The sequence below is a fragment of the Apium graveolens genome, chromosome 3 (genome assembly GCF_009905375.1).
Source record: "Apium graveolens cultivar Ventura chromosome 3, ASM990537v1, whole genome shotgun sequence".
NCBI lineage: Eukaryota > Viridiplantae > Streptophyta > Magnoliopsida > Apiales > Apiaceae > Apium > Apium graveolens.
The window spans coordinates 258,700,367-258,726,811 of NC_133649.1; the positions used below are offsets into that span (position 1 = coordinate 258,700,367).

Below are 26,445 nucleotides of genomic sequence, written 5' to 3' on the forward strand. Positions count from 1 at the left end.
TTCTCTACGATTCTCTACTTAAGAGGGTACTTCATGGAGTGCTACCCTATATATATATATATATGGTTAAATTTATTTTAAATAATTGTGTGAGCTTAATGACTTTACTTTGAACCAGGTGGGGAATGTTTATGCTCAGTTTAGAGAGGAGGAACATGCTCCAGCTGCTGTGCAAGGCCTCACTGGAAGATTCTACGCAGGCTAGTTATTTGACCCATGTTTTTGTTGTTTGCTATGTGCAACACTTTTCAATATTTCAATACATTTTCGGACCATAATTAAAATCACTTTGTAGTGTTTTTTTATTGCTGTGATGAATAATGTTCATACTCCGTGTCCAGTGTATGTATTGTGTTTACTACTAGCTCAAATAAAAATATCTTGTGATGAGTTTCTTTCTGTTTGAAGAACTAGAAGTATTTACTAGAAGTATTTGATCATATTTTAGATTTTATTCTCACTCACAGTCATTACCAGAATATTTGCAGTCGTGGTAATAAATTTAAACAATTGATGTTCATTCCTTAGAAGGCATTTTTCCTATATCAGTAGAAAAAGTAAGCTGAAAAGGGACATTCCTACTAGAGGTTTTTGTACTACCCATTTTAGCCTACTTTAGTTACAGGGGTGGTCATAGTTTCTCGATGCCAAATTATATTTTGGGCTTGCAAAAGTGACAAAGGAAATGGCACTGGTTTATACTTTCTTATCTATTTAATTGACAGAATTATCCTTGCTTGTAGGCTGGGTTTGGCTATCAGCAACGGCTGCTACCAGGGATGAGGCCTGGTGGAGGTCCGTTGCTAAATTTCTTCATGCCAATGGTGCAACAAGGTAATTAACTGCTAATCATCAGATATAAATGGAAAAGAACTTTCACAATCAGTAAGTGTCCATTAAAATTTGAACTTAACTTTCTTTTGCTTCCAAGCATATTTTACTGTAATATATCACCTTACATGTAAGACAGTACAGAGTATTTAATGTGGTTACTAAAAAATTCAAATTAATCTCCCTTTCTAGTGTTTCTGCTAGGTGTTTATTGAAAAAGAGATTTCTAGTTAATACTCCTTATTTCATATTAATACATATCAAGCCAACTTGATGAATAGCTAATATGTTAGTGTTCATGAAAATTATTACCGAGTCATATATAAATTATAAGGTTTATATTGCATGGCATAGACTTGATCATCCTAGTAAGAACCTGAGCAAATAATTATGATCCAATTTCAGTACAACATCAAAATATAAATAGATCGACAACCATAGTTAATTGAGCTTCTAAAGTCACTCTAAACACTTATATATGGTTGTACAGACTACATCATGGATAATTTCAAGAATAATGATGGAAAAGCAGGGCCTACAATATTGTTGTGAGCCTGCAAACCGATTGTGTTCAATCATGAAGGTTTTAATGACGTAACTGAAAAGATGCATGATGAACGGCCTCCTATAGTTTTGAAGAATATTATTCAATGTTATGTCATACTGTCCGATGATCCAAGGTTAGCCAGCAACCTTTTTAAGCGTATGTCAAGCTTTTGTGTGTTTCCATATCGTTCTTATAGTTATTGTCTTATCGATTTAGAACATGCGTAAAAAATGTCTCTGACCTTGGGGCTTTCTGGTTGCTGTACTTAACAAACATATTTTGATATGATTTGAATGCAGCAGGGGTTTCCTCCTTCTGAGAAGCTTCATTCCGCCAATATTAATGACTGCTCAATATATTGAAGCCCTTTGTGTAAGTCCATCTAGATGATCTCTTATATACATGTAAAAAGTGGACTTTTTTTCCCATCATCTACTTACCTAATACTGCTTAATAACATGTTTAGAGCAGATTGATGTGCAAGAATTGAAGGAACCTTGTAAATTAAAGGTGCAAGTAGACCCTGTTAACTGCTCATGGATTCGATGCTCCTCAGACCATTAAGGTATCGGTATTAAGCATCAGTTTTATAAATTGGATCACCGAGATGAATTAAATTTATTAAAATTAGATAAGTAACAAATATTGATGTGTATCATTATTTACCAATTACTTGTAGAAAAATATTTATATCTAGAGTTATTTGTTTTTTCTTTATTTTGCGTGTTTCTTATTTTCATTTTGTTACGGTTAATTAAGTGTGCCCTTAATGAGCATATATAAATAAATAAAACTGCAGGGGTGTATTCTAGAGATGATGATTTTGATGTGGCTATGTTTTCACAGTACATAACCATTACACATAAGATCACATCTAATTCTGCACTATTAGTTAGTCACACATTATTCACAAATTTTTAGTATAACTTGTTTCCTATTTAATATAGACAAGGGTAATGTAGGGAACCAAGGTGTCGCAAGCAGTCCTCTAGACAACAAACATCTAATTAGATGTGATTTTTTTTAAGATTTGCTTGAAATCTTGCACGCAGACATGTAGCAAACATGAGGTCTGGTCTACTTGCAGTCAAATAAAGTAAAGATCTAATAATTCCCTTGTAACTTGAAATGTCTACACTTTTTTCTTTCTTATCTTCATCCAATTTGGTAGTTGTAGACATAGGAGTAGATGCAGGTGAACAGTCCACCATCCCAAATTTCCTTAGAAGATCTTTGATATACTTAGTTTGATTGATAAAAATCACATCACTTCTTTAACACACTTGAAGGCCAAGAAAGTAACTTAATTCTCCCATCATGCTCATCTCATATTCACTCTATATGAGTTTTGAGAATCTTTGATAGAGCTTCTCATTAGTGGAACCAAAGATGATATCATCCACATAGATTTAAACTAGGATAATGTCATAACCTAGTTGCTCATAGAATAGAGTTTAATCAATTGTGCCTCTAATGAATCCATTTTTGATCAGGAATTCTGATAAGGTATCGTACCATGCTCTTGGTGCTTGCTTCAATCCACGGAGAGCCTTTAATAGTCTGTAAACAAAATCTGAAATTTTAGATCTTCAAAGCCAGTAGGCTGTTGCATATAGAATTCTTCTTCTAGTTCACCACTGAGGAAAGCACTTTTCACATCCATTTAATACACTTTGAAATTTGAGTGTGCAACAAATTCAAGAAAATTTCTTATTGCTTCAAGTCTAGAAACTGGAGCAAAAGTTTCACCATAATCAATTCCTTCTTCTTGTGAGTAGGTTTAGTAACAAGTCTTGCTTTGTTTCTAGTAACAACACCATTAACATCCATTTTGTTCCTGTACACCCACTTTTTTCCAATGATGCTTCTGTTTCTTGGTACAGGAATCAACTCCCAAACTTTATTTCTTTCAAATTGATTGTTAGGTAATGAATAACACACAGAGGGGGGGGGTGAATGTGTTTAACTGTTTTTAGGCTTTTCTTGAAAGTTAATGGTTGAACAAAGTAAATTAAATCTTGTGGAGAAAAGTATTCACACAAAATTTAAATTTACAGAAAATAAAGAACACAGATCTTCAAAAATCACTTAATTTTATATTAAAAATTAAGACTATTTTGCTACAAAATTTCTAAGCTCTTTGATGTTAAAGAGCTCAGCTTCTTCTTGAGAGTGATATAAGAGATTTGATCTAAATTGTTACAACTGACTAAGGACCAGTGTTAACTTTATAACTCAGTTAACTCCTGGTTTACACAATGGATAATAAAACATGCTATTAGCTTTTCTAAACTGTCACTTGTCATTTCTATTTATAGAAAAGCAGATCTTCCATTTCTAGCTTATCATATCTTTAGCATCCCGTGTTTACTTTAATCTTCCTCTGTCAGTTAATCTTTGCCATTGATCTTGCACACTCTTCAAGCTGCTTTTTGTAGACTTGTCAATCCAGCTGTTGGATTGTTTGTTGATTATTTATCTTGAATATTGAACTGATCTGTAATTCTATACTTTGAGTCTGTACCTCGAGATCTCCAGTTTAAATTTATAGAACGCTTGACATCTCGATAAGTAAATAGGCTTATCGAGATCTCTAGCACTCCATATTTAGTTTGGCTTGTAGAGGTCTTCAGCTTGTCGAGATCTTTAGTCTTCACATATTCACTTTGACTTATCGATATCTCTGAGTTCTCTACTGAATGTAGACTTGTCGATAACTCTGAGTTCTCTAGTGAAGGAATGACTTGTTGATATCTCCAAACTTCAGTTCTTCAATTTGGCTTGTCGATATCTTCCTGAGTTCTCTAGTAGCTTTCCTGACTTCTCCATTCTAAATTCATTCATTTCTTCTATCCCGATGGATATTGCTCATCCGTCGAGTAGTGATTGTATCCCGACGGATGTGGATAACAGCTGTCATCCGTCGGCTAGCCAAACTACTATCCCGATGGATGTTCCTCATCCGTCGGTACTCTCTGCAACTCGAATGACTTGTCTATAACATTAAATCTGTGACTTGTAGAGATCTTTACTTAGAATATTTTTCTCCAAACAGCTTTATTCAACTCCAAGCTTCTTTAAAATTCTTCTGAGGCATGATCTTCTTGATCTTCTTCCAGATAGAATCCTTAGGCTTGATACTGTTTTAGGAAAAAGACTCCAGTCCGCTCCTTTGCATTTTTACAGACTTTAAGTGTTACAAGTACAAAATACAAATTAAGATAACAATACAACTTACTTGGGGTTGGCCCCAAGCTTAACTGATTACTAAAAATAACAGTTCATTAATCTCCTCCTCAGATCAGATGTCCATTGGTTTGCTTCATACTTTGATCAGAGACACTAATGATATTGTTATCTGAAGTAATCTTTGACATCATCACTTATATGAACTTCTTTTGATCAATCACATAAACTTTGTAGGCTGTTCTTTCCAGTGAATATCCAAGAAAAATTGCTTCAAAAACCTTTGAGTCAAATTTTCCCACATATTCAGAGTTGTCTTTCAGAATGCAACACTTTCTTCCAAACACATGAAGATGTTTAACAGTAGGCTTTCTCTTAGATATGATTGAGTAGGGTGACTTGCCATGTGCCTTGTTAATGAGATATCTATTCTGAGTATAGCATGTAGTGTTGACAGCCTCTTCCTAGAAACTTGTTGGCAGGTTAGCATCTTGCAACATTGTTCAAGCAGCTTCAAACCAATGTTTTGTTCTTTCTCTCAACTACTCCATTTTGATGAGGTATTCTGGCAGCTGAAAATTCTTGAACAATGCCTTTTCCTTTGCAAAATTCACTTAATGTAACATTTCTGAATTCTGTTCCATTGTCACTTCTTAGTCCTTTCACACAATTGTAATCTTCAGCCTATTTTTCTATCTTCTTGATGTGCTCAATTATGATGCGTGAAGTTTCATCTTTAGAGTACATGAACTCTACCCAAGTGTATCTTGAGAAGTCATCCACCATAACAAGTGCATATATGTTCCTTGAAATTGATAAGACATTCACTGGCCCAAACAAGTCCATGTGAATAATTTGCAAGGGTGCACTTATAGAATTCACAGTTTTTGACTTGTGACTAGATCTTTTCATCTTTCCTTTCTGACAAGCTTCACAAACTTCAACTTGAGAAAATTCTAGTTTGGGCATGTCTCTCACTAACTCCTTTTTGACTAAGTTGTTAATTGCCTTGAAATTTAAGTGAGACAATTTATTATGCCATATCTTGCTTTGTTCTTCTAATATCTTGGTGTAGAAGCAACAAATACCATCCTTATTTGTTGAGTCCAAGTCTACAACAAACAAGCTTCCTTTCCTTGCTCCTTTCAGAGCAACTTCACCAGTTTTCTTGCTGATTAAGGTGCATTCTTCTTTGTTGAATAAAACTTCAAAGCCTTTTTCTGTAAATTGGCTAACACTGAGAAGATTCACCTCAAGACCAGCTACTAGTGCTACATCATCAATGACAACATTTTCAGAAACAATCTTGCCATATCCCATTATGAATCCTTTGCTGTTATTTCCAAAGGTCACCAATGGGCCATCTTTCTCCTCAAACTGTGATAGCAGGGCCTTATCACCTGTCATATGTCTGGAACATCCACTATCAATGACCCATATGACTTTCTTCACTTTGCCCTGCACACAATGAGATTCAAGTGTGTTTAATAACCCAACCAGTGTTGGGTACTTTCTTCTTGTTAACTGATTTAGTAGAAGTATAGTGATTTGTTTCAGATAAAATAGAATTCAATGATTTTTGTGCATTTTCCCTTTCCGATGTAGACTCAATTTTTATTTCTTTAAGGTCTACTCTCAATTTGTGGCAACTCTTCATCACTTTGAAGTTACAAGGGATGCAGTCAAACTTATCACAGAATAAGTAGGGATCATTTAAATCAGCTTCATTGTATTTGCAAGCTCCTTCGGTTGGCTTACTAACACACTTTTTACAAAGGTGAGTTAGATGATTTGCAGAGCCACTATTTTTCACACTTCTTTCCAGGAACATCTGCAACATAGGCCAAATTATTGCTTTTGTTTATCCCCATTCTCCCATTTCTATTTTTCTTCTTCTTTCTTGCATCTTCAATCTTGGTTTCTTTGACATGAGTCTTGGTACTTTAATTGTCCATAAGATTTTCTTCAGCCTTGGAAGATTGAATTGAATTTGCATTTTTCTTTTCATTATCCTCATCTGCAATTTCTTGCTTGATGATCAATTCTTCTTCATTGAAGTTTACTTCACAAGTCTTAAACACAGGTGACCCAACATTTCTCAACATTGCTGGAACATTTTCACTCTTTGTTGCTTTTCCTCTGTCACTTGTGTTTTTCTTTTTGCTGTTTAAGGCATCATAATCAAGACCAATAACAATGTTTGCACATGGTTTGTTTTTCTCATGGTACGGACCAACCAATTCAGATGCATTCTTGAAGGACTTTAACTTTACTTCACTTTTCTCCAGTTTTTCCCTTAGCACAACCTCAATCTCATTTGCACACTTGAGCTTGTTTTTCAGATGACCATTTTCTTGTTTCAAGGCTTCAAGCTCCACTTTCAATAATTTAGTTTCTTGTTTTTCACTTTCAAGCTTCTCATTCAACTTTGTTAATCTGCTAACTTCTTCATTAGCAGCAACCATGCTTGTATGAATGTGAAACATTTATGTGCTCATCTTTTCAACAGTTTCCTCATATTGATTCATATTTAAATCAGTGGCGGTAAGAGTTGGTACATGTGATTTAGATGAGGATGATTCTCCTTGCTCCAAGGCCATGAGTGCATAATTACCAAGTTCTTCATCTTCATCATTTTCAGAGTCATCCCAACTTTTACCTTCTGCAATATAAGTTTTGCTTTTCTGTTTCTTCAGAAGAGCTTCATATTTTGCTTCAAGTTCAAGATAAGCCTTATCTTTCTTTGCCTTCTTGGGTTTCCTGCATTCTGTAGCAAAGTGTCCTAGTTCATCACAACTGAAGCACCTTATATTAGATCTGTCAACAGATCCAGTTTTGTAGCCATTCTTGCTATTAGAATCGTACTTCCCTTTTTCCTTCCAGCTGCTATCTTTGTTAAAAGAATGTCCTTTACTTGTGAAGTATCTTGGCTTCCTTACTCTAATGTTAGAGAATTTTCTAGCCAAATAGGCCATTGACTGATCTAGCTCATCCAGTTCTTCAAGAGTATAGAACTCATCTTTTTCCAATTCCAGAATGACTTATTCCTGTGAATCAATTGTTCTTTGCTCACTTGTTGAGGCAACTGGAATATGAGATCTTGTTTCATCATTAGATGTTTGACCTTCATTTATAATTAAAGCACTTGAGCCATCTACAACATGTCCTTGGCCAAATCTCAATGATCTTCTCTGAATCATTTCAAGTTCATATGTTTTAAGAATTCCATATAGAACTTCCAGTGTTATCCTACTCAAGTCTCCCCCTTCTCTAATTGTTGAGATTTTTTGTTAAAAATGATCAGGGAGAGTGATCAAGAACTTCAGGTTCACTTCTTCAGCTTCATAGTATTTGTTATGGAGTTGCAAGTCATTTATCAGCCTGTTAAATCTTTCAAACACTTCAGTAATACTTTCCTTTGGCTTAGCCATGAAACCCTCATACTGTGAAATCAGTATCCTTCTTTGATTAGATCTAACTTCCTCAGTTCCTTCACATAGTATTTCAATCTTTTCCCATATTTTGTTGGCAGTGTCAAAGTTGACAATATTATTATACATCACATTGTCAAGTGACTCAATCAATATCAATTGCAAGCTGATAAACAATATCATTTTCTTTTTCCAAAGAGTGTAGGTAGCTTTGTCAAAGGTAGGAATTTTGATGTTACTGATTTTCTATGTATTCATTCTTCCAAGATCTTGAACCTGTTTACTTTCATATTTTGCACTGATACCACTTGTTAGGTAATGAATAACACACAGATGGGGGGGGGGTGAATGTGTTTTACTGTTTTTAGGCTTTTCTTGAAAGTTAATGGTTGAACAAAGTAAATTAAATCTTGTAGAGAAAAGTGTTCATGCAGAATTTAAATTTACAGAAAATAAAAAACACAGATCTTCAAAACTTACTAAATTTTATATTAAAAATTAAGACTGTTTTGCTACAAAATTTCTAAGCTCTTTGATGTTAAAGAGCTCAGCTTCTTCTTGAGAGTGATACATGAGATTTGATCTAAATTGTTACAACTGACTAAGGACCAGTGTTAACTTTATAACTCAGTTAACTGTTGGTTTACACAGTGGATAATAAAATATGCTATTAGCTTTTCTAAACTGTCACTTGTCATTTCTATTTATAGAAAAGCAGATCTTCCATTTCTGGCTTAGCATATCTTTAACATCCCGTATTTACTATAATCTTCTTCTGTCAGTTAATCTTTGCCATTGATCTTGCACACTCTTCAAGCTGCTTTTTGTAGACTTGTCAATCCTGCTGCTGGATTGTTTGTTGATTGTTTATCTTGGATATTGAACTGATCTGCAATTCTGTACTTTGAGACTGTACCTCGAGATCTCCAGTTTAAATTTATAGAACACTTGACATCTCGATAAGTACATAGGCTTATCGAGATCTCTAGCACTCCATATTTAGTTTGGCTTGTAGAGGTCTTCAACTTGTCGAGATCTCTAGTCTTCACATATTCACTTTGACTTATCGATATCTCTGAGTTCTCTACTGAATGTAGACTTGTCGATAACTCTGAGTTCTCTAGTAAAGGAATGACTTGTTGATATCTCCAAACTTCAGTTCTTCAATTTGGCTTGTCGATATCTTCCTGAGTTCTCTAGTAGCTTTCCTGACTTCTCCATTCTAAATTCATTCATTTCTTCTATCCCGGTGGATATTGCTCATCCGTCGAGTAGTGATTGTATCCCGACGGATGTGGATAACAGCAGTCATCCGTCGGCTAGCCAAACTACTCTCCCGATGGATGTTCCTCATCCGTCAGTACTCTCTGCAACTCGAATGACTTCTCTATAACATTAAATCTGTGACTTGTAGAGATCTTGACCTAGAATATTTTTCTCCAAACAGATTTATTCAACTCCAAGCTTCTTCAAAATTCTTCTGAGGTATGATCTCCTTAATCTTCTTCTAGATAGAATCCTTAGGCTTGATAATGTTTTAGGAAAAAGACTCAAGTCTGCTTCTTTGCATTTTTTTACAGACTTTAAGTGTTACAAGTACAAAATACAAATTAAGATAACAATAAAACTTACTTAGTGTTGGCCCCAAGCTTAATTGATTACTAAAAATTACAGTTCATTAATCTCCTCCTCAGATCAGATGTCCCTTGGTTTGCTTCATACTTTGATCAGAGACACTAATGATATTGTATTTCCAGTAATCTTTGACATCATCACTTATATATTACATTGATTTATCTCTTCTTGCATAGCAGTTATCCAATCAGAATCAAGTAGAGCTTCTTCAGTTTTCTTAGGCTTAATTTGAGACAAGAAGCAAGCATATATACATTCATTTGCAGTGGCACTTCTAGTTCTCACACCAGCACTGGGATTACCAATAATAGTATCCGTGTGACTTCTATCCCATTTTCTGGTGTGTTGATTTTAATGATTAGAGGTGTCCTCATTTTCTTCATTATTGACATGACTTGCAAAACCATCATCTCTTTCTCCCCTTGAGTTTGTGCTATCAAATTCAAGTGAGCTTCTTTCCTAAGATGAAGTCTTATTTACAGAATTCAGTGGATCACTAGATTCTTCTTCTTTACAGTCTACATTCTTTCCATCTTCCTCTTCAGAATCACTGTCAAGATTGAGATTTTCAAATTTCAAATCTTCGGCTTCATTATCATCAAGACATTCCAAGCTAGGTTACTTGTCATCATCAAATGTCACATATGTGCTCTTCATTATTTTGTTTTTTTCTAGTACATAGATCTTATATGCAGTCCTTTCCGATGAATAACCAAGAATGTTGGTTTAAAATACTTTAGAGTCAAATTTGCCAACATATTCAGAGTTTTCTTTCAGCACAATGCATTTACTTCCAAATAGATGAAAATGTTTAACTGTAGGCTTTTTCTTGTACATGATTGATTAAGGTGACTTACCAATACTTTTTTTCACCAAATATATGTTCAGAGTATAACATGTTATGTTAACAACTTCCTCCCAAAAGCTTATTGGCAGATTGTCATGCTGCAACAGAGTTCTTGCAGCTTCAACCAAAATTCTGTTCTTTCTTTCAACCACACCATTTTGTTGAGATGTTCTTAGAGCTGAGAACTCTTGAATGATGACTTTGTATTTACAAAAATCATTTAATACGGAATTTTTGAACTCAGTACAATTGTCACTTCTCATTCTTTTCACTGAATTATCATCTCCAGCCCGTTCTTCATCTTCTTTATGTGCTCAATAATAATGTGTGGAGTTTTATGTTTAGTATGCATAAATTCCATCCAAGTGTACCTTGAGTAGTCATCCACCATTACCAGTGCATATCTCTTCTTAGAAATGGCATGACATTCACAGGTCCAAATAACTCCATATCAATAAGTTATAGTGGAGCATTGGTAGAGTTCACAATTTTTCTTTTATAACCTGATATCTTCATCTTTTCTTTCTGACAAGCTTCACAGATTTCAACTTGGACATATTTCAAGGCTGGAATGTCTCTCACCAATTCTCTTTTCACAAGAGTGTTGATTGCCTTGAAGTTTAGGTTAGAGAGCTTTTTATGCCAAAGTCTTCTTTGTTCACTTGATGTCTTTGTGTAGAAGCAACATACTTTGTCCTTGCTTGCTGAGTTCATGTCTACAATAAACAAGCTTCCTTTTCTTACTCCTTTAAGAGCAATTTCACCAGTCTTTTTTTGTTTGTAATTGAGCAATCTTCTTTGTCAAATGTAACTTCAAAACCTTTATCTGTAAATTGACTGACACTTAAAAATTTAACCTTAAGTCCTCCAACTAGTGCTACATCTTAAATGACAATATTTCCACAAATTAAACTGTCATATCCCATTGTGAATCCCTTGATGTTGTCTCCAAAGGTCACCAATTGGCCATCCATCTCCTCAAACTATGATAACAGGGTTTTACCACCTTTCATGTGCTTGGAACATCCATTATCAATGATCCACACGGCCATATTCTTCTTTCCTTGCATACAATGAGTTTTAAGTGTTTTTAGCTACCCAAGAAGTGTTGGGCACATTCTTATTCTTTGCATAGTTAGCGATAGTAGAACATGAGTTATCAAAAGAAACAGTATTCTTAGGTTGATTAGTATTTTCATTTTTGACCTCAAATATAAGTTTGACTTCTTTTAGATCTTTTCTTAACTTATGATAACTAGTCATAAACTTCATGTTGCAAGGAATGCAATCAAACTTATCACAAAAAGAATAAGGATCATCAATTTGTGCTTCATTGTATTTGTATTCCCCATATTTTGGCTCACTAGCAGTTTTTTACAAATATGAGTTAGGTGATTTGTTGAGCCACATTTCTGACACTATTTTCTAGGGGCATATACAACATAAGCATAATTGTTACTTTTGTTGACTCCAATTTTCCCATTCCTGTTATTCTTTTTCTTCCTTGTGCTTTCATTTTTTGCTTCAGTTTTAAGTATCTTGATGACTAGACTAGTTCCAGGCTTTTTCTCACTTTCATTATTGACAGTTGATTGCCATTTTTTTGTTTTCATCCTCATCTATAATTTCTTGCTTGATGATGAGCTCTTCTTAACTGAAGTTTACCTCATAAGCTTTTAACAAGGATGCATTCACCTTTTGAAGCACAACAAGAACTTCCTTGTTCACACTTTTTTTGCCTTTATTAATTTGATTTTTTTTCTGAGAAGAACCAGCCTCATAGTCTAGCCCAATTGCTATGTTAGCACAAGGTTTGTTCTTTTCAAGATAGAGGCCAACTAGTTCAGAAGAATTTTTTAATGACTTAAGTTTAAGTTCATTTTTCTCAATCTTGTCTCTCAATTAAACCTCTATCTCCTCAACATATTTCAGCTTATTTTTAAGATATTCATTTTCTTGCCTAACTGGCTCTAGGCTAACAAGTTGCAGCTCTAGTTTTTGTTTTTCAATTTCCAGTTTCTCATTCACTTTTGATAGTCAATTAATTTCCTCTGTGGCAGCCACCATGTTGTGTGAATGTGAAATATTTCCATACTCATCTTTTCAATAATTTCATTATATTATGAGGCATTCAAATCAATTGTCGTTAGAAAAAGTACCTCAGACTTTGATGTAGATGATTACCTTCCTCCAAGGCCAAGAGAGCATAGTTTCCATATTCTTCATTGTCATCTTCATCATCTGTGTCATCCCAACTCTTTTCCTCAGTAAAATAAGTTTTTCCATGTTGCTTCTTCAGAAGTGCTTTATACTTAGCCTCAAGCTCCAATTATACCTTATCTTTCTTCACCCTTTTTGGCTTTCTGCATTCTGTGGCAAAGTGGCCAAGCTCATCATAGTTATATCACCTAATTTTAGATTTGTCCATAATTTATAGCCACTTTTGCTAGTTGCATTTGTCTGATTTTTTCCCTTCCAGTTGTTATTGTAGGATGTTTGACCTTTACCCTTGAAATAACTGAGATTTTTAACTCTTATATTTGAAAACTTCCTTGCCAGGTAGGCCATAGGCTAGTCCATTTCATCCAACTCATCAAGGGTTCAATACTCATCCTCTTCCGACTCCAGAATGACTTGCTCTTGAGGTTCCTCTTTCTTCTTCTCATCAGGTTGTATAAATTGAGTCTGAGATTCAGATTCATTTTCAATTATATTTTAATCACTAGTTATCAAGACACTTGACACATCCACAACATGTCATTGACTCAGCTTTGATAATTTTCTCTACATCATCTCTAGCTCATAGGTTTTAAGAATACCATATAAAATCTCCAAGGTTATTCTCCCTAGATCTCTCCTTTCTCTTATTGCAGAGGTCTTTTATTCCAAATGGTCAGGAAGAGTGAGTAAGAACTTTAGATTGACCTCCTCAGTTTCATAGAACTTGTCATGCAGCTACAAGTCATTTATCAATTTGTTGAACATTCAAAAACCTCAGTAATTCCTTCTTTAGGTTTAGTCATGAAACCCTCATATTGCAAGATCAAGATTCTTCTCAGGTTTGACCTCAGTTCCTCAGTACCTTCACATAGGATCTCTATCTTCTCCCAGATTTGCTTGAATGACCCACAATTGATAAAGTTGTTATACATGACATTACCAAGAGATTCAATTAGAATGAGTTGCAAGCAACTGTCAAGTGAAACTATCTCCTTTTCTGATTCAGTTTATGTAGATGGATCTTTAGGAGCATTGTGACCAGAAATGACTACATCACCTTCAGTTGCTTCAGGTACCCTTACCATAGGAATGAAGGGTCCATGCTTGAGAATTTCAAGATATAGTGGATGAGCCATCCTGATTAAAAATATCATCTTCTTCTTCCATAGAGTGTAGTTCTCTTTTTCAAAGATAGGGATCTTGATACTGCGAAGTTTTTATGCACTCATACATCAAAGATCTAATCTGTTTACTTTCAGATTTTTCCCCGATACCACATGTTAGGTATGAAATTCACACAGGGGCGGGTTAATATGTGTTTCTTGATTTTTCTTGCTTAAAAATCAAGTTTTGTGTTGAAGCTATAGAACTTAACAATTAGATATCGTTTGCAGTGATAATTGACTTAATGTAAAAGACATATAAGCAATTATCAAAACTTGCTTGATCTTTTATTAAAAATAAAATTAGTTATGCTAAAAACTTGTGTTCTTGAATAATAAGAACTCATTTACTTCTCTTGAGAGAATATAAGATTTTCTAGATATGTTCTGTTACCGCTGAACAAAGGACCCGTGACATGTTTTATAGATCAACATCCACAGATTACAGAAATTGCACTAAAATAGACTAACATAGTTTCTAAAGCTAATTTGTCTATTTCTATTTCAAGTACTACATATCTGTGTAGAATCTTTCAGGTCTGTTACACTCTTTTGTCCAGTTCATCTTGACCTTTAATCTTGTACTCTTCAAGCTGTATTTGTAGACTTTCCATTTCAGTGATAAAATGGTTTGTTGAACGATAATATTTGATCTTCAAGGGTTACACTCTTTAATTGAAGCTGTTATCGAGATCTGTATTACTGTATAAAGATGTATCATATCGACATGTAGAATGACTTATCGAGATCTCCACTTCTCTACAAGTGTTATGACTTATCGATATCTCCAATTCCTTATATGTATTTTGAGTTTTCGATATCTCTACTTCTCCACATATACTTTTGACTTGTCGATATCTCCACTTCTTTACATATCTTTTTGACTTATCGATATCTCCCCTTCTTTATATGCAGTTTGACTCGTCGGTATCTCCAGTTCTCTTTATGCAGTTTGGCTTTTCGATATCTCCACTTCACTACATATATTTTTTGACTTCTCTACAAGTAGAGTGACTTCTCTATAAGCTTATCCGACTTCTTGATAGACTTCTCGACATCACTTGATCTGTTACTTCTTAACACTTGACTTAGAATATTTTTCAATCTATAACAATATTCTTCACCAAGCAGTCTTCCTTCATTTTGAGGCATGATCAGACTTGATCTTCTTCCAGAAATTTATTTCTAACTTGTTGGATGTTTACTAAAAATACTTCAATCTAGTCTACTTAACAATTTTACAGATTCAAGAAACATGATTACAGAATACATAAAATTACAAGTCAACTAAATCTTGGGATTGTCAAAGTGAATCGGTCTTGTTATATGAAGGCATGTCTTGCAGAACAAGTAACCTAATTCAAAATTCTATTTTAGTACCAGTACAGTATATATATATGGCTAAATACCGGTACAGATGATCTCCACTATGGTGCATATTTTAACACTATTTCAATCTTCCAATATTATGGGTTTCAGACACACGCTTGACACTGCTTTTATATTAAGATTCCTTCCACAACAAATCTTTATCTATCACCATAGATGCAACTGCTTGATAAATGAATATAATTATATCTAACCTGAAGGTTTTTAATGTTGCTACGTTTGGCTTACTAGAAGTGGATGTGGATGCAACTTGTAATATGCCAAAGAAGTTAATTTCTGAAGCAACACAAATTTCATATTATTGTGTGCTCATGAAGCTGTAATGCGGGTTTCAACCCTGTTTTTTTATTGTAGACTATTATTGTGTGCTCATGAGTATGTCATCGTTTACACAAACGGTCGAACAGTTCAAGGACATCGCGTCATACTGTCTACCAGTAAAGTCGATATATTTATTCGAGCGAAGGTTCAAGGAGCATTCTCTACCTATCGTATGCTATATCTGACCGCCGGAACTATCACCAAGTCAAGCTCCGCGTCTGTTTGTCTATGTGGTGCGTGCTACTGGACCATCAATCTCATTTGTGGGGGATTGTTGGACAAACTTAGTATTTTAGACTAAGTTGTGAATTATTTTGAGACTCTATATGAGTGAGACACATTATGTGTTAGTGGTATGTATTTATTGGAACATATTCTCCTCTTCGAGGGGATTCCAAGGCATATTGACATGCTCAAAATGAGTAAAAGGTGAATGAGAACTGATGTTCCAAAGTCTTACCTTATAATATGAAAAGTGGTTTTGTACCACATCGAGAGTAGCACTAAACCTATTCCTTAGTTTTTCTTATAAATACCATGTACCACATTGAAAAGAAAAAACAAGTCCTTTCAAGCCTCTCTTTATAAATAGAGTCTTAGGGCATTAGTTTTATTAAGTCGAGGAAATAAGAGTCATCTCTTTCATTCTCGGTCTCTTTAGTCTTAAATTTTTCCAATATTCCGGTGATAGTTCTCGGGCTCAGTTCAAGTTCGCTGAGAGTATATTCGATCTATCGATTATACTAGTATCTCGTTTTATCCTGAGAAGCAGGTCGCTAAACACGGATGGTGCGGGACAAAACTGCTTTAAGGAGACAGTTTTCTGGACTCGAGATTAAATCCAATCTCTGTTTGTTTTCTCAAACTCTTCTCTTAATTTAATTGTTAATTCTTATATGCTTATGTGATTTAAGAATTAGCAATGTTCTTGTGAATTAGTTATATATTCAATATATATAATAATGTCTTTATCGTACAAGATTAATAACAATCTTAAAGCAGTTTTCTTCAATTTTCATACTTTCTTGTGAGTAGACGCAAAAGTTAATTTGATTGTTTAAATTGGATTTATTTATGGGTATATGGGTGACCATTATTTGCATCATTAATTAAATTAAATTTAGTGCATTAATTTCTTTGATCACTTGTTTCCATGTGCTTGAAATTAATATAAATTTGATTTTAAGTGGTGCTTTGTTTAAGCATAACAGGTTCGAGGCAAAAGTAAGCACAAAGTTGTTGGATAATTGGTTTCTTATAAGGCTATTGATGCTTTAATGGTTATTGATTTATGATCAACTTATATTCAAGTGGACATATTTGGTGACATCTCTCTCAGGTTGATCATTATAAATTGGTAGATTAAACCCAAATTTATAATTCGTCCATGTTTTCGCTATTAATGGATAGCTTATTTTGTTTAATTAACATGGTGATTGATAATATATATGAGCTAGAATTTCTTAATTCTGAATTGATTTCAGAATTATTAGTATACTGATACAAGAATCATATATGCTATTGTTTACATGCGTGTTTGCAAGTTCATAACATGATATTGCTAGGCAATTATATGATATGGCTACATAAATGTGACCCTTCATGATGGAACTTGATTATTTGGTGATTAATTTTTTAATCATTGTTGAGTGATGATAAGGCATCAATTATTATTGTTTAATCTTTAATAATGGAGTTATATCACAAACTTGTAATACTTGATAGAATGCAGTAACATATTTGTTGTTAAATAACGTGACGAGTTGTGCAGCTGAAGTGAACCAGATTTACAATTGCTCAGGATTCTCCACATTAAAAAAACCTAATGGGCCTGGAGTACAGGTTATGGGTCAGCACATAAATTATATTTTTCTGGTTGGATTTTTCCTCCAGTTAAATAGTAATTTCACGTGTTGGTGTCGGTCTGCTGCGGCAGTGACAGACGAGCCTATTATAGTGATCCATATGATACTTAATACGGCGAATATTGATATCAGTATTTATGCTGAACTTCGGAGGGAATCCGAAAAGTTGTTAACCCTAACGCATCAGTTGATCAAGGATCACTAAATGTGGGGTTATTGCAGATTTATGTTCTTCTTTGGGCCTTTTCTTGTTGTACCAGTAGGTGAGCCAGAAATGTAGGTTCGTGTGAACCATGTAAATATTTTAGAGAAATTCGGTAATTGAATTTTTAATGATAAGAACCACGGGAAGTTCTTTAAACATGATATTAAAATCTTATAGGTTTTAATGAATGACGTAAAACCTGCTCAGATGAGAGGTAGTGACACGATATGTGTTTACTTTCTGGTTTGATAGTAAAACATTTATCACTTGTACTCATAGTCGAGTCAATATTGAAGCTAAATAGAGAGATGTGTGCTCTATAAACTCAAGGGTAAATCCAACTTTATATAGATAATTAAGATGGTAGTGTATAAATTTGATGATGAATAATCACCGGGCAAATTCTGTTTGCAACGTGAATATTCATGAGGTCGTTGCACCTTACTCGTATTAAATAAATGGAGTAGATGCAGGCTTAAGTTGTGCTCTGAGAGAGATGCAAAATGATTGTGATCAGCTCAGACTATCACTGAATTTGAGGATATTAGTTACGAAGGGCTAATCGTTCCTTAAACATGATACCACAGAAGGAAATAATTAAATTTCCTATTAGGTTTGAAATGTTTTTTGACATTCTGTAAAATATTAAAAATTGTGGGGGTATCTAAAATAGAAAATTATTGAATTTTCTATGAATAGTGGAATATAATGAAACATTCTTGAAAATAATTGAAATGTGGGGGTATCTCGAAACTTGATACCAATACCTATGTTGGTAGCATGCGATCCAAAATCAATTGAGATATTTTGGATGGATACATAGACAATGGTTGAGTCTAATAATATCCGATATATGAATCTAATTTTTGAGATTCGTAAGAATACTATTACAGAGTTTAGGAATGCTTATGCGATAAGCTAGTAGATCCTAGTAGATCTGTAATTAAAAGTCATCTAAATGAACTTACGATTTATTGGATGAATGTGAGGATGAACCTGCAGAGAGCAAAAGACTTGGATAATTGCTAGTCCCGAATATCTTGATAATTTGCTTGAAGGTGAACTCGTAAAATTAATAGAAGCAATGCGCTTCTCATATAATTCCTTGATAAGTGAATATATCAAGAGAAAATTTGACTATTACTGGGAGTCAATAAATCAAGATTTTCTAGCACGTGTACTAGAAAATGGATTGTGCATGTTCTCTCTTTGTCCTTTGTGGGGGAAAGGATGTTAAGAAATAGAGAGAGTGGTTCTGTTTGACAGAATCTTGTTTAAAAAAATATATAGATCTTCTTACAAGATAGAAGCATTAGGACCCAAATGAATTTTCAAATTGAGAAAATATATCTGGGTTTGAAGGAAGTATAAGGTCAGACTGATAATAAAATATTACATTCAAAAGTGGTGACCTTATATAATTTATGAAATATTCTCGAGTTTTGAGAATAAGGTTCATTAAGATGATACTAAAATTATCGTATTGTGAAATTTAAAAGTGCATCAATGAACATTGAGATGGTCTTTCTAAATAGATATTTGGAGAAATATCTATTTACGTAAACCCAAGGGTTGCTCTAGATAAAGCAAGAGTAGAAAATCTATATTTTCGGTGATCATGTTGAGTGAAACAACATTGACACGAAATAATGGCATATTAAATTTGATATTGCTATGATAAGCAATGGCTTCAAATAAATGATATGGTTGCCATTTTGAGGACGCTCAAAATTGGTTACTATGTGAATAAGGATTGCCAGTTTAAGGACGCTTAAATTCGGTAATGATGCAAACTGAAATTCCTGGTTTTGGGACGCTAAAAGCTGGTAATATGAATAACAAGTGAAGCCTTAAGTAATAACTAGTAAAGTTATTTCATAAATGTGAAATATGTCAATATGAGATGTCAAACAGATTCAAAATCAGAGAATTGACAGGTGTATATGTGTTATTTACACATGATATGCAAGTCATAATTGATTGCATGTGAGTGATCCGATCATTACGAGAATTAATGACAAGAGGATCATCTTTGAAAATCTTGATGAGATTGAAAAATTTTGATTTGAAGATTACAATCTTCGTGACTTTAAAAGTTTTAGATGATACATGTCACATGTTGGTGATGTGAATTTTGAAGAGATCAACGAAGCTAAAATTGTCAGAGCTAGAATGGATTTATATTTATCCAAGCGTAGATGAACAAGGATCTCTCAAGAAGGATTGCAAGTCTGTTGTACTTTTTAAAATTGTACAAAATTAGACATAGGCTACACAGTTGGTAAACTGGTTAGATGCACGAGTACAATGGAAATTGGTCACTTGGAAGTGATTGCAATGAGATTTAAGGTGTATGATATGTGCTCGTGAGCTTGGACTGCAATAAGAAAGATATCTAATTGTACTATGTGAATATAGTATGTAAATTAGATATTTGACTTTAAGACCTTAAAAGTCATTCGAGAATACATTTCACACTTAGCAACCGTGTCATGGAAATCCTAAACTTAGCTCGATTCATGATGGAATACGAGTCTGGTGCATAAAATAAATGCAGTCAAAAGGCTGAATAGCCACTTTTTAAGGATATTCCTAAATGACAAGGAAAATTTGTCTTCAATATGCATATATCGTGTAAAGAATATGCAAATTGGGAGATAACATTATTGTGTATGAAATGGTATGTCTCACATCTATGATGAGGATATAATACCATTAAACAACTATTCTCACCGAGAATTATCATGATTGACTATGTAAAGTCAAATGATAATGTTTGGATCCACTAACCAGATGGTTAAACTGAGCGAATCTGTTCAAGCCAAGGGAATCTAGTTAGACCGAGAGATAGTTGTCAAATCATCGAGAGGAATAAGCCTTGCCTATTGCTTAACGGCGTCATGGTGGACACCCAACCTTGCTGACTGGAGATCCCAAGAACTTGGTTCAATGGGACAACTAAATCATGATGACCAAATCACTGTGGGGGTAACCTCTGGCCTATTTCTATGATGATGAAACAGTGAGACCCGTAAGGTACGAGGTTAAGCTTTATGCTTTTAATGATCTTTGACAAATACAAGGATTTCAAGTTTGAATACATAATATTCGGTTGAGTAAACGCGGGTTACTCTATAAGATAAAGATCACCTATGTAAGAGAGAAGTATGGCCGCTTCAAAGGAGAATTGTGAGGCACAATTATTTAGAAACTCTTGCAGAACCAGGACGATGTTCCAGGGCCAAAATGGATATAATCATGAGAACTGAATGAGTCAGGAAAGATATAGTGATGAGTATGTCATCTTTACACAAACGGTCGAACAGTTCAAGGACATCGCGTCATACTGTCTACCAGTAAAGTCGATATACTTATTCGAGCGAAGGTTCAAGGAGCATTCTCTACCTATCGTATGCTATATCTGACCGCCTAAACTATCACCAAGTCAAGCTCTGCGTCTGTCTGTCTATGTGGTGCGTGCTACTGGACCATCAATCTCATTTGTGGGGGATTGCTGGACAAACTTAGTATTTTAGACTAAGTTGTGAATCATTTTGAGACTCTATATGAGTGAGACACATTATGTGTTAGTGGTGTGTATTTATTGGAACATATTCTCCTCTTCGAGTGGATTCCAACGCATATTGACACGCTCAAAATGAGTAAAAGGTTAATGATAACTGATGTTCCAAAGTTTTACCTTTTAATATGAAAAGTGGTTTTGTACCACATCGAGAGTAGCACAAACCTATTCCTTAGTTTTTCTTATAAATACCATGTACCACATCGAAAAGAAAAAATAAGTCCTTTCAAGACTCTCTTTATAAATAGAGTCTTAGGGCATTAGTTTTATTAAGTCGAGGAAATAAAAGTCATCTCTTTCATTCTCGGTCTCTTTAGTCTTAAATTTTTCCAATATTCCGGTGATAGTTCTCGGGCTCAGTTCAAGTTCGCTGAGAGTATATTCGATCTATCGATTATACTAGTATCTCGTTTTATCTTGGGAAACAGGTCGCTAAACATGGATGGTGTGGGGCGAAACTGCTTTAAGGAGACAGTTTTCTGGACTCGAGATTAAATCCAATCTCTGTTTGTTTTCTCAAACTCTTCTCTTAATTTAATTGTTAATTCTTATATGCTTATGTGATTTAAGAATTAGCAATGTTCTTGTGAATTAGTTATATATTCAATATATATATATATATAATAATGTCTTTATCATACAAGATTGATAACAAATTTCACTCACATCTTCACCCTCAATTTCAACATGAGAAACATTTCCATCCATTTTCACTCTCAATTTCAAGAGGTGTCACAATTGTATCCTTTTCTGCAATTCCACCCTTAATTTATTAAAATGGGGCCATATTTGCCTCATCTTCAATAACATGCAAAAAGTTTGCTGAAGAGCATAACGGTTTGATTCATTCCTGCTAATACTGACTTGCAAAGGGATGTCAACAATGGTACATATCTCTCTAACATCAGTCATATTCTCATTCTGTTTATAATAACTCGGGACTAATCTATAAATTCCAAATACTTTGCCTTACGTCTTTAGTTGGAAAAGTATAATAGCAATGAATTTGGGACATGCCCAAGGACATACTACAGTGAACAATCATGCTTGCCGGTTGGTCGGTCAGATATTCTCAGCTCAAGTTATGTGAGGATCTATACTATCCACGATGTAAAGATATCGCACTACAAGAAAAACGCGATCATACAACACCCATCACACAACGCTTGGCCGAAAAAGTGTTGCCCAGAATTTTTATACAACAGTTTTTCAAAAACCAAAAAACAGGTGTTGGCTGATATATATTACTACAAGCAAAACAAAACTGTTGTCTAGTAAAACAAGTCAGACAAATCTTTTCATAAACCTCATGTTGTGTGAATGACAAACTTATAGCATTACCACAATGCTATAAAATCCATTGTCTAGTTCTTAGAGGCAGACAACACTTTCTAACATCATGTTGTGCAAGTGAGTAAGTTTGCACAACGGTTTTTAAATGATATGTCTGAAAGATATTGAGACAACGTCTCAATTAACAGTTGTAAAAATGAAACAAGTGTTTTTTCTTTTGGTATTTTAAGATGGTGTCAAACAACGTACAAGTATAAGTGTTGTCTGAATTAAAAACGACATACAAGTGTTTTTCTATGTTGTAGATTATACTTTCAGACAATGGGCTAATCAATAAAACCGTTGTCTTACTCTGGTAATTTTTTTTAAAAACATTACCAGAAACAAAGCAAACGTGCCAAACCAAAGGCAACAAGGAAAACCACCCAAACCAGATGCAACAAGCAAATCAACCAACAATCAAGAACTGAAAATAAATAACAGAACCAAGCCAAAGTTATTATGCATGTTCATACAAAGTATAGTAATTGAAAGTACAAATAAAAATACTTCAAGAAAGTTGAATTAGTTCATCAACATCCCGCATGTAACTATCCATGTCATCACCACTATCATCTATCTCGGGAAAATTGGGCATGAAACAGTCATTCTCGAGTTCCACTTCGACGGATTCCTCATCTGCATCATCATTATCTTCATGGTACTTTTTCTCGGGCAATTTCAACACCACCGACCATAATTTTTCAGAGGGATCGTCGATATAACAAACTTGTTTAACATGTTTTGCTAAAACAAACGGATCATTCAAAAAACCCAACCTATTCAAATTAACCGATGTATATCCCAAGTCATCGACCTTAATCCCTTTGTTTATATCTACCCAATTGCAAAGAAAAATAGGGACCCTAAAGTGATTATAGTCCAACTCCCATATACTTTTTATAACTCCGTAATATATATGTGATATGTGCGTAATATTTTGATCATTACCCTGCACAACCATTGTGTCTGCTTCTACACACACACCACTGCATTGAACTTGACGCATATCATCACGATCCTTGGTACTAAAGGTAACACCATCCATTCTGTAGCCACTGAATGTAGGAACATCCTTGTTGGGCTCATCTGCAATCCACCTTATCTCGGCCGATATCTCTTTTTCATCGGCCAAATTTGAAGCAATCTGAAAAAAAGGAATTCAAACATGTAAAATAATTCAGGTGAGGTAGTAAGTTATAAAACAGTGGGAAAAAATACATCAAACGACGCACGTAATACCTTTTCCTTGAACCATTTTGGGAATGTCTCATTTTGCTTATTTTTAAGCCACATTTCATCATTTTCATATTCCGGATATTTTGTCATTAAAAAGGCCATGTGTTCACTGCATTTAAAGATAAGCCAATATAAGTTGGTTGAACTAATAACAGAAAATATATATGCAATTTTTCAAGTAAAGAGAGAGAAAGTGTAAGAAGTTACTCAATATATGGCCTAACAGCAGTGGTATTTTGTAGAACACATAAATGTGCTACGTGCAAATCAGTACAGCTCGGGGTTATAATTGTTGTACCGGATAATGGCTTGCAAATAAAATCCTTGGTATGCCTACCTTTTTTTGGTACCCCAATTGTCACTTCTTCATTATCCACCAAACATTCAACTGCCTCTTCTGCAATATAGGCCTCAGCGATGCAACCTTCTGCACGAGCTCGATTCCTTATATATCCCTTGAATGTCTTCATGTATCTCTCAAAAGGATACATCCACCTAAGGAAAATTGGTCCACAAAGCTCGACTTCTCTTACAAGATGAACCGAGATATGAAACATTAAATCAAACAACGAGGGAGGAAAGTATTTTTCAAGCTGACAAAGAGTTTCTACCAGTTGCGATTGCATTTTCTCCAGCTTATCAACCTCAATAACTTTACTACAGATCGCTTTGAAAAATAGACAAAACTTGATAATAGTTTTCCTGACCTGTTTTTGTAGTGACGAGCGAATCGCAATTGGGAGCAAGTGATGCAAAATCGTATGGTAGTCGTGAGATTTCATTCCGGTAAGACGAAGATTTTCCATTGAAACCAGGTTCTGAATATTAGAACAAAAACCATCAGGCAACTTCATGCCAAGGAAGGATGAGCAAACAACCTTTTTTTCAGAATGGGTTAGATTCCAAGATGCCAATGGTAACTTCTCCTTTATCCCCGGAGTTTTTGGCCTTAGTTCTGTTCTAATCCCCATTTCAGCCATGTCAATGCGCACAGATTCCTTGTCTTTCATCTTTTTTGGTATATTAAGCATCGTACCGAGTAAAGATTCACAAATATTTTTCTCGATGTGCATCACATCGAGAACATGTCGAACCGGCAAAAATTTCCAATACTCAAGTTCAAAAAATATAGAAACCTTCTTCCATACAGGTCGAGCATCACCTTTCTTCAATCGTGGTTGGCGTTGTGTTTTACCATAGACATGTCCCTTTAAATGTTGCACTCTTTCAAGTACCTCCTCTCCGGTTAATGGAACTGGAGCTATTTCTTTTTCTACGGTGTTATCAAAATCTTGTTTCTTCCGACGATAAGGATGATGAGGGGGCAACCACCTTCGATGCCTCATGACCACGCACTTACGATAATTGACAAGCCTTGTAGCTTTTGTTTGATCAACACAGATAGGACAACCATTATACCCTTTGATTATATTTCCCGACAAGTTACCATAGGCTGGATAATCACTAATAGTCCATAACAAGATGCCTCTTAGCAAAAACTGCTCATTCTTGTAAGCATCGTACACTTGTTTCCCATGCCACAACTTTTTTAAATCATCTATAAGTGGTTGAAGAAACACATCAATATCATTTCCGGGTTGAGTTGGTCCAGATATCAACAAGCATAGCATTATATACTTCCGTTTCATACAAAGCCATGGTGGAAGATTATAAATTGACATCAAAACAGGCCAACATGAGTAATCAAGATTTCAGCTACGAAAATGATTGAATCTATCAGAAGATAGAGCTAACCGTAAGTTTCTAGGATCTGAAGAAAAGTCTGGCCACCTTGCATCAACTTCCTTCCATGTTTGTGCATCAGCAGGGTGTCTCAATTTACCATCCTTTAACCTTTCCCTGTCATGCCAAGTCAAGTCCTTAGATGTTTGAGGTGAGTTGAACAAATTCCTCAGACGTGGTATTAATGGAAAATACCATAAAACCTTGGCAGGAATCCCTTCCAATTCATCTCCGTTTTTGTTTAACTTCCATCGAGAGGCCTGACAAATGCGGCACTTCGTCTCATCTTCATCTCTCTCTCCACGGTATAGTAAACAATCATTCAGACATACGTGTATTTTTTCATACTCCATTCCCAAGGCACACAAGCTTTTTTTAGCTTCACTGAATGAAGAAGGAAATGTGTTGCCTTGTGGAAGCATAGACCCGACCAAAAGTAGCATTTCAGAGAAGCAAGTATCAGATATTTCATATTTTGCTTTCAAGTTATAAAACTTTACCAAAGCCTTCATCTTAGTGTATCCTTCACATCCTGGATAAAGAGGTTCATATTCAGATTGAATATGGTTAAACATTTCCGAGGAGTCCAGGGATACATCATCATTTCTACCGACTGGGATTTGATCTACCGATTTTGAAATGCCCGTCCCTTTAGTGGTAGGCTCACCTCCTTCTGTATTGCACTCTCCGTGCCAAATCCAACACTTGTACGTTTGATCGATACCATTGAGAAAAAGATGGTCCCTTACTTTTCGAGCATGCCAATGTTTACTATGTGCGCATTTTATACATGGACAACATATTTTATTTTCACTAAATCCGTTCTCAAATGCACACAATAACAAATCCTCAACTCCTTTTTTGAATTGTTTTGTTCTTCTATCTGCCTTTAACCAAGACCTGTCCAT

At 34.8% G+C, this 26,445-nt stretch overlaps 2 protein-coding genes across 2 annotated transcripts; both read right to left on the reverse strand.

The window, feature by feature from the left end:
- Positions 1-23,997: 23,997 nt before the first annotated feature.
- LOC141714970 (uncharacterized) lies at positions 23,998-25,425 on the reverse strand. The gene has a single exon (XM_074518462.1). The coding sequence runs from the start codon at positions 25,423-25,425 to the stop codon at positions 23,998-24,000; it is 1,428 nt and encodes a 475-aa protein (XP_074374563.1).
- An 81-nt stretch (positions 25,426-25,506) lies between these two features.
- Positions 25,507-26,445, reverse strand: LOC141714971 (uncharacterized). Its single transcript, XM_074518463.1, has one exon. It carries the CDS (start codon positions 26,443-26,445, stop codon positions 25,507-25,509), a length of 939 nt encoding a protein of 312 aa, XP_074374564.1.